This window comes from Anabas testudineus, chromosome 23, assembly GCF_900324465.2.
Source record: "Anabas testudineus chromosome 23, fAnaTes1.2, whole genome shotgun sequence".
Taxonomy (NCBI): domain Eukaryota; kingdom Metazoa; phylum Chordata; class Actinopteri; order Anabantiformes; family Anabantidae; genus Anabas; species Anabas testudineus.
This window is the reverse complement of record NC_046631.1, coordinates 7,314,115-7,325,735: the sequence shown is the minus strand read 5'-3', so window position 1 is coordinate 7,325,735 and position 11,621 is coordinate 7,314,115. Positions and strand designations below refer to the sequence as shown.

At 40.7% G+C, this 11,621-nt stretch overlaps 1 protein-coding gene across 1 annotated transcript; it reads right to left on the bottom strand.

The window, feature by feature from the left end:
• Positions 1-2,931: 2,931 nt before the first annotated feature.
• Positions 2,932-11,243, bottom strand: pkp2 (plakophilin 2). Its single transcript, XM_026361120.1, has 13 exons — positions 10,909-11,243; positions 9,735-9,805; positions 8,504-9,027; positions 8,260-8,398; positions 7,590-7,797; positions 7,288-7,465; positions 5,701-5,818; positions 5,312-5,464; positions 4,866-5,042; positions 4,581-4,731; positions 4,255-4,447; positions 3,903-3,990; positions 2,932-3,752 (listed from the first exon to the last, which is right to left on the bottom strand). The coding sequence occupies exons 1-13, from the start codon at positions 11,099-11,101 to the stop codon at positions 3,639-3,641; spliced, it is 2,307 nt and encodes a 768-aa protein (XP_026216905.1). The 5' UTR covers positions 11,102-11,243; the 3' UTR covers positions 2,932-3,638.
• Positions 11,244-11,621: the final 378 nt, after the last annotated feature.

Genomic DNA, 11,621 nt, shown 5'->3' with positions numbered 1-11,621 from the left:
CATTGATTCGGATCTGGACTTTTGTTAGGTAGATACCTGTTTCAATGCAGAAGCCAAATCTTTCACGGAAATGTTGAAAACACATCCTGTAAAGCGGAACTCCTGTGATCGTCTGCTTTTTCTCATGTCTATGGCTTCCTGCTATTTTCCATCGAGCCAAGAAGGCAACTCAGTTCAAGTGCATTTTCACAAACTCTTCCATGTCCTTTTTTTCAAACCGTCTTTCTCTGTTACAATCCAACCTGCTTGACCCCAGTCGGTCATAACTCAGGCCAGAGCACTCACACACTGAAGTAGTCCGAATTTCAAAAGCACTCCACGCTTTTTATGCTGCCTCCCTTTTCACGCTGCTCATCCTTCTTGACCTGTGTGCAGTGTTTGGCACTGACCACTGAAACTCTCTCTTTGGCAGCACTGCAGACCATCTCAGAATTTAACTGTATGGGCTCCCTCCACCTGCCGACTGCATCCATCAGCTTTTATTGCTGAGATCTGTCAGTGCTCACTCTTTGGCTCTGTGATATTCTTGCTTTGAGCCAAACCGCTGCTGATAGGTCTCGTCCTCCTCCCATTCCCACTTTTTCCAAACAGTGAATCAATCTTCCCGCCTCAACGTTCTGTGTGAGGATGTAAAACCTTTAGGCTGAGAGATTTTAATGTCTCCTGACCTGAAGACTAAACCCAAATATGACTTCTCACATGTGAACCAGAGTGAGTTTGATGATAATGAGCATTTTCCTTGAAGAAATAAAGATCAACATCTGAAACAAACACCAGCCAACTGACTTTTTAAATCGCTGGACTTTGTCCGAGTCCTCTTCTACTCCCCAAGAAAAGGGATTAACTCGAAACAAAAGCAGCAAAATATCTGGGCTCAAGGGAGATTCCTTGAAAACGAGGCGGAGGAAGGAGGTGGTTGCTTTGGGTTGGCTCCAAAACGGACAGAAACTTTAGAGGCCAGCAACACAAAGAGATGGACACTCCACACACTCGCAGCTACACACTGATCATGTGCTCCAGCAGATGAGGCCTTTTTAAAAACCAGGCTCAGCCGAAGGCGATGCCTCCTAACAGCAGGCAGCTGAGCTCGTTAACACCAGGTCGAAAAGCAAAACGAGCTTTAGGCCTGTTAAACTCAGAAAGCAGCACAATTTGTCCTGTTCGCTTTTCTCTTGCAAGAATCACTAAATAAAATTTTAGTTTATCCAGTTTCAATGATTTCAAAATGTTAATATAAATGTAAATGATCACAATAACATGTATGATTAGTATGGTGGAAACATTGACCAAATTACATTTAAATTTCAATACATTTTCATTTCAGTGCCTAATTAACTGCAATTTTCCTATCAGAGTTAATGGAGCAGCTGCGTCTTGGGGTTGCAGTGAAAGGTGAAGCGCCATAAGCTCTGTACTTAAAACCGTCTGATCCTGACTGGATATGCGGCATACTGTGTCTGAGTTTAAGACTGTACAGGGTGGTACTTTCATTCCAGACATTCTCAAAAGATCAGAGGGCCGAAGACATATGTAGTCCCACGTTACCATGAAACGCTGGGTTGAGTTCTGCAGAAAAAGATTTAATTTTACACATCAAATGTCGAGTCTTGAGTGGCTACAGCAGTGCATATCACACAATAGCCTCAGTGTAAATAAGAAAAAAGTTAAACTGTCCTCTTTTTGGCCTGTTTTCCACTTCCGCTGATCTGTGAAAGAATCCTTTCTTTCTCTCTGTGGATGAAACTTGTTCAGTCGTTACGTGACAACCCACTTCACCACCCTGCTCCTGTAGCAAACAAACCCGCTCTCGTATGTCTTGACACCTGTTACCATCGGCTATTCTGGTATTTTAGACATATATTATTTCTGCTCTATAAATATCATTCTTCAGGCCTTAGACTACTTTATCCCGCACACTGATGGGGAAAGTTACTTGGGCACTTTGAAGGAAAAATTATACAAGTGTGAATATTTAATTAGTTTTGCTACTAATACCATGATGCTTTTCTTTGGTCCAGTCACCTAATTCATTACAAAAGGATGAAGCTCTCCTTGTGAAATTGAAAATCTCACCAATTCTCAGAGCAGCATAATCAGCGGAAAGACAAGTGCGCTATTGTTAAAAAGGATTTGGCTTCTTCAGAGCTTTTGCACCCAAACCAAAGGCATGAAAATCACAGACTTTGTTACCAAAATAGTTCATAAAGTGAGTGAATTAAAGATTTTTAGCAAAAAGGAAGAAAGTGCAGAGTTTAGTTCCTCAAATAGTACGTCTCAGAGTTTAATCTGAGAGCTAAACTACTTAAAGCATGTGGAATAGAGAATTTATGGGCATGAAAAACATGGTATTTGAGGACAAAGCACCACTTGGGGACAGTAGTGTAGATAAAAACAATCTTTTGTCAGCTCTTCATGGAGGACACTGATGAGCAGAGATGTTAATGTTACACCACTGCCATCTGCAGGACGTGGACGACAGGACTAATCTGTATTCTACTTATTTTATTGATTTGAAAAGAGGATTTTCTTCACACGGGGTGGTTTGAAATGCATTTCAGTCCGTCTTTCTCTGCTTCTAGGTGCATAAAGGGTTCCCAGTGCAGCTCAACACAAGGCTGCAAACTAGTAGGAAGAACATCCACAACATCAGTGCTCAAAATCAATTTTATGTCATACCTTGCTAAATTATGTCTTGTGTACTTTCCCGTGGCACATGCCTGCGCCCATGGGCTGGAAATAAAGATGCAGTAAGAATCACTAATACAAAACTGTAATTGCTTTGTGGACTACTGTTAATTTGAAGTTTAATTCGAAGTGAGGCCTTCAATTTCCCAGCTGGGATTGGCTTCATTAGACAAAGTGGATCTCTGAGGGGCGGGTTTGGTTTAAATATGAAGTGTTGAGCAAGACCGAGGCTCTCAGGATGATTTCATTTTATTTTTGAATAGCATTTCATCATTTTGAACTCGTAATCATACCATTAATGAACACTGCCAGTCCTCTCCCATCCCTCCTCTGGACTTAAAAGCTTCGTCCAGGAGGGGTGCTGCTGATTGGCACCCAGCCGGCCAGCTCCTCCCCCCCTCCAGCTGTACCGCAGTGCAGTTCACCCTGCCAGGGCCCGCAAGGTTAACACTGCCTCTGAGCTTCAAAGTCACTGACAGGCCTGATAAATGGAGCCAAACGCCTACTCCCCCAACACTCGCTTCATTTAAATGGCTAAAAAACAGCTCCAAATGTAGCACTACTGTAGTTTTGATGAATGATTCAACCTTTTCTCAGGTAACAGAACGATTAAACCACCAGAAATGACATCTCACTCTTTTTTTTCTAAAGGTAATAAACAATGTTATTCAATGGAGGAAACAACTTGAAAGGCAGACAATCGACTTGTGTGTTACAGGAAGAAATCCTCCTTAAAATACATTTATATACATAAACAGTTTAATAGTGTGTTTTCATCTTCATCCTTCACTTAATCTTCAATGTAAACATTTTTTTGCATTGTGGTTCTAATTATAATTACTGTGTGAGGAACACAAAATATCATTACATATCAAGCTGTCACTATATAAAAAAGAAAAATCACACAAATATAAAGGAATACTTCTTATCAGTGCTAGAGAAACACTTTGTTTTCAGAATAAAAAGTAATTTGTCTCCTTGTTAAACTGTGACACAAGAAAATTTCGTCCAGAGTTCACAGCCTTTGTGGTTCTTGGGTTGATGAAATCCGATTTTCTGTACCCACACTGTTGAGAATAGATATAATTTTCGTTATTGACAAAAAAAAACATAAACTTGGCAGAGGCTGCAGATGAGACAGCAACATGTTTTGAGAGCTATTCTTAAAGAAACCACGTTACACTGTACGCTGTAGTGTAGCATGTATAGGAACACACCTTCTTGTAGAACCCATGGAGTTCACTGTGACTCCACATGGTGTGCAGCAGTTTGCATGCTGCCTGAGCTGCTCTGGTTTGTCCATAACTAGAAAACACACAGATGATTTATGATTTTACTATTTCTACATACTCCATGATCATATAATATAGGTAAAAATGAGTGGCTGCACATTGCATGTTGCTTATAGATAAATTCTCTCTGTAATGGGGGGTGTACACAATACGCTTACTTTTCTGCTGCTATGCCTGCACTAAACGTCCTAAGTGTATCACTATTATCTTCATAAGTGGTTAATCATCCTGAAATACATAATTTTTCATACATGGGTTTTGAGCCACTCTGACTAACCCATTGTCTTCGCGACTGATGTTAATGATCCTCTGGAGGGCCCCTTGTTTGAAGATGTCTTTGACGGTCTGCGAGTCAGTCTGACTCAGGTTAGTCAGGATATCAAACAGAGGAACCATCACATCACTAGAGAGGTCAGTGGCGCTGTCGTCGTTAAAAAGCATCTGCATCGCATCTGGCAACACCTTCTTGACTAGGAAAAATAAAGCGTAGACAATATGTAGTGTGCAGCTTTAAGTGTGCAAAATTAAAGGGATAATGTGCGTTGTACAAAATGGTCAACAGAACAAACGCTTTGTGGAGAAAAAGTTCAAATGTACAGTTACCGATATCAGGCTGCAGTTTAGGGTAGTGAGACAGGTTTCTTATTAAAGATATGGCTGCCATCTTCACATTACTCTCTCCCTCTTGCAACACCTTCTTCATGTGCTGAAGACCATTTTCCCGCACAATGGTGAATGCAATGGCTTGAGACATCTGCGAGACCCCAGAAAATGAGTGAAACGTATTGACATGACAACACCTATAGGTATGCTAAATGATGCTAAATGTGTGTTTGGATGTTTTTTTAATTACAATCAACTTCTTATATTCCTGCTGTGCCATCTTACCACTCCAATTCGAGCTGTGATATTGTGCAGGGCTCCGATGGCGGCCTCCTGCTTGGAGTGACACACGCTGCAGGCGATCAGTGACAGGTACATCCGGACAGTGATGGTGTTCCACAACCACTCTATGCCACAAGGATTAGACTTCTCCTCCAGCAGGGGGCTCTGTTGCTCCAGATGCTGAGGAAACAGGTGAGTTCACTGGGATCATATTGACATTGAGAGGCAGTAATTAGGCCTTGTATTTACAATGACTGGCATAAACAGTTTTTTGTATTGTGTTTTTATTGTGTGTGTTTAAAGTTGAACCAATAAGCTGCAATTCTGATAAATAAATGATGAATCCTACAGAGAATCCTACGATTAAACCTGCAGCAGTCTTCACAAAATACCACTGTTGATTATTATACCATGAGGAATTAGTGTGGATCCTTGTCTGAAGGGATTACCTCTGTGATCTTGGCACTGCGAGAAGCAAAACAGCCGACGGTCTTGGGCTTAGGAGCTAGGTTCTGCTGAGATTCTTTAAGATACTTCCTTGGTAGCTCTGCCTCCATCTCATAAGACAGGTTGTTTAGGATGAAGATGCAGTGCTCTGCGGACTTTGGAACAGATATAAATATAGATAAATGTATTCATAAATACGTACAACAGGCTGAAGATGGAATTAGAATAACAAGTATAGACCGGTGAGTTTTGGAATAGAGATGTCCAAGAACTAAGTCTGAAACTCACAACTCATAAAATCTATAATAAAGAGTGTGTAGGTGTAACACGCTTGTTTTGAAAGAGACTGTGAAGACAAATGCATCCAGAAAGCTTCTGATTTTCATTTTACCTCGTCATCTGTTTTACGGTCGGCTATAGTTCTCCGGATGTAGAAAACCAGACAGTCAATAAGATTCCCACAATTTCTCATTGCTTTCCTGCAAGCTGGACCACCGGAGCTTATGTTTCTGTCAAAACAATCAAGCACTGTCACTGTCACAACTGTGTATGTTTGAATCCAATAAGCAAATTTCAAGAAGAATTCCCTGACATGAACTGAAAGATAGTTTCCTTGTGTCAGCTGTGTTATTGAGTAAGTTAATAGTTACAGTATTTAGGATTCCCCACAGCTCCATCATCACAAATTATTTCATAGACCACCAAACTAATTTTGTGTAATCCAACTTCTGATAGAAAACAAAATGACTAACTCCACACAGCAGACTCTTTGTGCAGCAGATGAAATATAAAACAGAGAGGAACTCATCATTTTTCTCATTCACGGAGAGCTCAAAGGGTTTGAAAACACGATAAGGAGAACTTGATAACGCCGGGGCCAGCGAGGACTGAGTGATTTCAGTTCAGCAGAGCAGAAAGAGGAGAGAGCCTGATGAATAATTCAGCCTTTCACTCTTTTCATCTGGCTCTAGTTGCCAGGGGACCAGTGTGTCTGATATCTCCTGCTTTGTAAACAGAGAGATGATATACGTCTAAACAAGAATATGTACAGCTAGAATCCAACAATTTATTACGTACTCTTGGACCAAAACAGATATTTAATGTGGTGTAACACAATGATACCAACACTAAGGAAACGGTATAATAAATATGACTTATTAATGTCTTATTAGCCTGATCAGGCTTATTAAGAAAGGAGTGTCAGTGTTTTATTTGATGCTATTTCCATTGTTACATTTCCTTGTTCATTTTATCTTAATAATAATATAATGTGAATATTATTATTTAAAATTATTAGACCTATCTTTAAAAGAATGTTTTGTGGTAGAACAGGAAATATAATCTGCAGACTGATTGTTGGGAAGTCTTTACCTTCTACGCAACACAAAGTCACACCCATTATACTGTCTAAACATAAGTATGTTATTAGTCATGGGAGCATATGAACATGCTTACATCGGCGTTCTGCATGACTGCAGAAAATCATTAATCACTTATCACTGATCTAAAATAAATATTTCTTTATCTTTCATTTACTGGCTGTTTATTTTTTATTTCGCCTCAGTTGAAATCTAAAAGAGGGAAGTCACTTTCCACAGAAATATAGTCACTTATTCCTTTGTCTTACAACAAAAGCCTTCAGAGTCATTGTTTACAAGGAAACAATTTGTTTCTGAATGCGTCAGCTTGAATCTGTGTCTGACTGTAGCTCTGCCATCGGTTAACTTTTGCCATTTGAAATGTGAAGTCATTACTTTATACTGGCATTTACTTTTTTACAGCTCACAGTTTGTAAACTCTCTCCATCAGTTTCTCCATATGTGCCATGTTATAGTCAGTCAAATGTAATTTTATTTCAGCCAAGTGAAAGAATATTTTCATCAAATTTCTTTGATTCTCTGATTTATCTGACAAAAGCAGTGGTGGCCATTTAATTAAATCTCCAGTGTCCAGTTTGAAATCCAACAAAGCAGCCTACCGCAGGCAGTGTGTGGCAAAGTGGAAAACATCAGCATCCATTAGGAGTTCATGTTTTGGGTTCTCGCCTTCAGAAATGCCAGAGCCGGGAACCAGGACAGACTCGGTGAGGACAGATAAAGCTTCTCTGGAGAGACGTTCCTTAAGAGGTTCATGAGAGGACAGGGTCCACAGAAGACCTACGAGTGAGGAGTGAGTTACAAATATCCGTTTACAATTAATATATTGGACCGCTGAAGCAAAGTTGTGCATCAATCATGTAACTATGGAAAATAGATTTGAAATATTTGAGTTTTACGTAACCAGTAAGTTGTCGTCGGGTGTCCACATCACGGCTGCTCTTCAGCGCATCTAAAACACAGGCTAAGCCGTCATTTCCCATCACCTCCTCCTTGTTGTTGTTATTCTGAAAAACAACATTACGCAAAGCCCCAGCGGCAAGACGCTGCACTTCCTCATTGTCGCTGACAACGAGCTGCAGGAGCTTTTCAATCCCATGGAGATTGGACACCTTAAAACAACAGGTTTCTGATTATTACTGTTATCAGCTGACAGGTGCAAATATTAAAAACAATCCACATAAGTCATAATATTCAGGGGATGTTGTTTGATAATCATTTACCATGGCTATCGCATAATTTATCACAATCACAAGAGCTTGAAAGAAACTCTATCACTTCCAAAGAACAGCTGCATTAGATAAGCTTTTTTATTGTTACTACTAAATCTACATTCAAAGAGCGCCACAGAAGTTTTTGTCTGGTTTAAATTTGGGTTTGTAATCCAATTTTCAAACAGAACATACATTTATTTTTCAAATCTTAACCAACTAATGCTGTTATTCTGGATTTTGTGCTACAAGTGGACCCGTTTCTCTCAAAACTTTTGTTTCTCATTTTGTTAGAAATGTTGTGTTTCACATTTTTCACTGTTAACAAGTTCTACTTAGAATCATTGTGTAATTCGTACGTACCATTTTCTGAGCGTCTGCACTCCTGTGGCATTCATTTTGTATGTAACTGACTGCGCCGATCAGCATTTCCTCGTCATCTTGGCTCAACAGGCTCACAGCCCTCTCTACCGTCATCTCTGGAGCTTTGTTCTCCGACGTCCTGTGTGATAAACACGTCAACAAATAAAGTACAGTCCATCGCATGAGTCACTTCAGGGCATATGTTAAACTAATTCAGTATTTCAATAATAAAACAATCACACACTCTTGCAGTGTCATGACGTTTTGCATCTTTGCCTGCTGAACAGGAAGGTCCAACTCCATGCTGATGTCCGAGTGCGGGTATGAATTCATTCTGCGGAAACTCACAGGCTGGACAGCGCCAAGCACCATATCATTTTTCCTGTGCAAAAACCATTTGTCCTGTTTGACAGCAGTTTGGTTATCACCCCATCGAAAACCATATTCACCACTTTGCTGTGGTCCTGCTGTCTGTCTCTGTGACCTCCGTCGGACACTCCGGTGTGTAGATGATGATGATGTGTGCAACTGTGAGCCACGAGGGACTTCTGAGAAAGCACAGCGTCCAAATGAATCAGAACCACGTGAATGATCCAGAGTGCCTACCCTGTAGGACTGACTGTGCTCTGGGAAGGTGTATGCCCCATAGCTCCCCCAACGTGGGGTATAATTAAATTTAAGAAACTCTGGAGTCGGTGGTGGAGACACTTCCACTCTTCTGGATGGTCTTTGCACATGGCTTGGACGGGAGAAATCCAATCCATTTACCTATAAAAAAAAAAAAAAAAACACACTTATTCTCCTGTTAGTTGAATTCCCCCGGGAGGACTTTACATGCAATTGGACACTGATTAACTCAGTACAAGGACACTATGATGCCTTTTACAGTTAATGAGTTATTTTGAGTTTTGTAATTCATTACATACACAACACAAAGGGATATTTATGTAGTTAAAATGACATGATTTCTACAAATTGATGAATTACATTCTATTTTATTATACTATATGTGAATGTATGTATTTGGAGTTGAGCTAACTGAAGAAACATCACGTTATCTTACCACTAATCCCTCACAATGTCATTCATTTTAGTTTTTTATTTCAGTTTCAGAGCTCCACGGGGCTTCCAGAATAAACACTGTTAAATAATCACGTCACATTAAATGTAATAACACAATGCCTGGAGGCTCGAAACATAAAACCACTGGAGACCATTTGACTACTACATTCTGCTTTTCAAAAGTAGTTTGTTTAAAAGTGCAGCATGATATAAATCTATGAATCCATGTTGTGTTTTTCATATTGGACAGCAACTAAGCATGTTAAATCTTCACTGCAGGTTTTGCATTACCTAGAAAAGACAGGTCAGATCTGTGATAAGCAATCCTGTAACACGCAAAGAAGACGATACCTGCTGCTTCTGTGATTTTATGCATGCATGAGTCTTGAAAGAGAAATAAAAGAGTGTCTTACCTTCATGTGCGATAAAGACACATCTGTAGCATCAAAGCTCTTTGCTTTGATTTTATCTAAATGGACACCACCTAAAACACAGCCAAGAGGTTTTGTTAGTCTACAGTTTCACACTGTAATTACCTAAACTCCTGGCAACCAGCAAGGCTTCCTCAGATCAGAGGCACGACTGCCAAAAAGTACAGGCCAAACTCACGGCGCTGCAAGTGTCATTGTAAGCTGGTGCAAACCAAATGTCTCATTGTGTCTTCATTTGCATTATGTGGGGCTGACGAGAGGGCGAAGCAGGAAAGCAGCAAAATGCGATAAAACAGATCAAACATGCTCGTGAATCCATTATTGACTGACACTACTAATCTGAATAGCTGAGTCATGTATTTTAAGCAACACATCAATCTTCATAATATTCCTGAGAGTAAACGTGTGCTATCTTTAATGGCTCTGGTTAGCCAGTCAGGTGAACAAAAGCATAACGTCCAAAAAAATCTTTTCACACCTAGTTCAGGAATTTGATCTCTCTCTGGAGGGACACGTCTATAATACATTAGTCTTCCAGAAATTCTTTGGAAATGTCTTTTATACTGCTGACATGGTAAATCATCTTAAATAAATAAACTATATACATATCTGTGTGTGTGTTTGTGCGCGCATTGGCCCACAGATATGTTTGTTTACGCTATCCACACGCATTACAGAAGATAACACAGGCCTTGAGAGCAGGCCGACGGGCGAGACATTCAAATCTACCTCTGGCAGCCTTCTCTTCATCAGCGTTTAGAGACACATGAATGAAACTGCAGAAACCTGTTGAACAGGACAGCTACTAGACAACATGCATTCCGATCATTAAAAAAAGGAAATGAGTGTATTTAGTCTGAATGGTCTGAGGCTACACTGAACACAAAGCATCTCCCCAGGACACACAAGTCCTCTCAGAGACAGGGCTTCATTCAGAGAGGTCCCTGCCTACTTCTACTGTGTTGTCAGTATAAATAGAGGAGTGGAGGACACATGGGGAGTTCACTCTCCTCAGTAATCACCATTACCATCAGACAGGTGTGCAAAATGAGACTTTCAGGTGCACTGAATATAAAATAAGAGTGTCCTGATGCATCTTATGCACACATGCTTTGTCATAATTAACTTCCCATTAGATGGAAACATAAAGATTTACCATATGACTCGCTCTTTCTTGCCTTTCGGGACAGTGTGAGCTGGACTTGCTGCTGAACACGCAGGCTCCGGTCCTTGGATCCAGCTTTTGTCGAGGACCCTGTAGTCAGCTTGGCCGGCAGAGCCAGACTCGTGTCACCCAGCACAAAGGAGTCCCGCACAGGTAGCGTCGACTTTAAAAACGCCTCTCCCATCCTGAACAAATCTAATGTATCTGAGTCTATGTCGGTGGTTCCATGCAGCCAGAGAGAGAGAGGGGCTGTTCCTGGATTAGCAGTCCTGCTTTGTTCCACCTCTGATCGCTCAGGTGGGTCCACCGGCGGACGAGGACGAGGGGCGGGGCTAGAGGCGACCTACCTGAGGTGTCAGGTGTCGCTGCTGGGTGGAGGCTTCCTGTTCACTTTCTGTTCACAGCTAGTGTGAAATGTAATTAGATCCACCAGCCTAGATATGTAAAATTTAAAAAAAAGCACAGTGAAATCTCTCATTAACGCATTTTATCTGTTTAATTGTGAGGAATAAGCCTCAAAACAAGAGAAAATACTGCAGAAATACTGATGTTTCCATCTGAAAATATAACCAACATACAACAGTGAAATCAGATGTGTGATGTTAATAAGAAGGTCCCACTGACCACTGATCTGCCCACATTCACTGGAGTCAAGGCACAAAACGCAGCTCACCAGGTGTGTCCTTCCGTGGAAAGACAGTGTT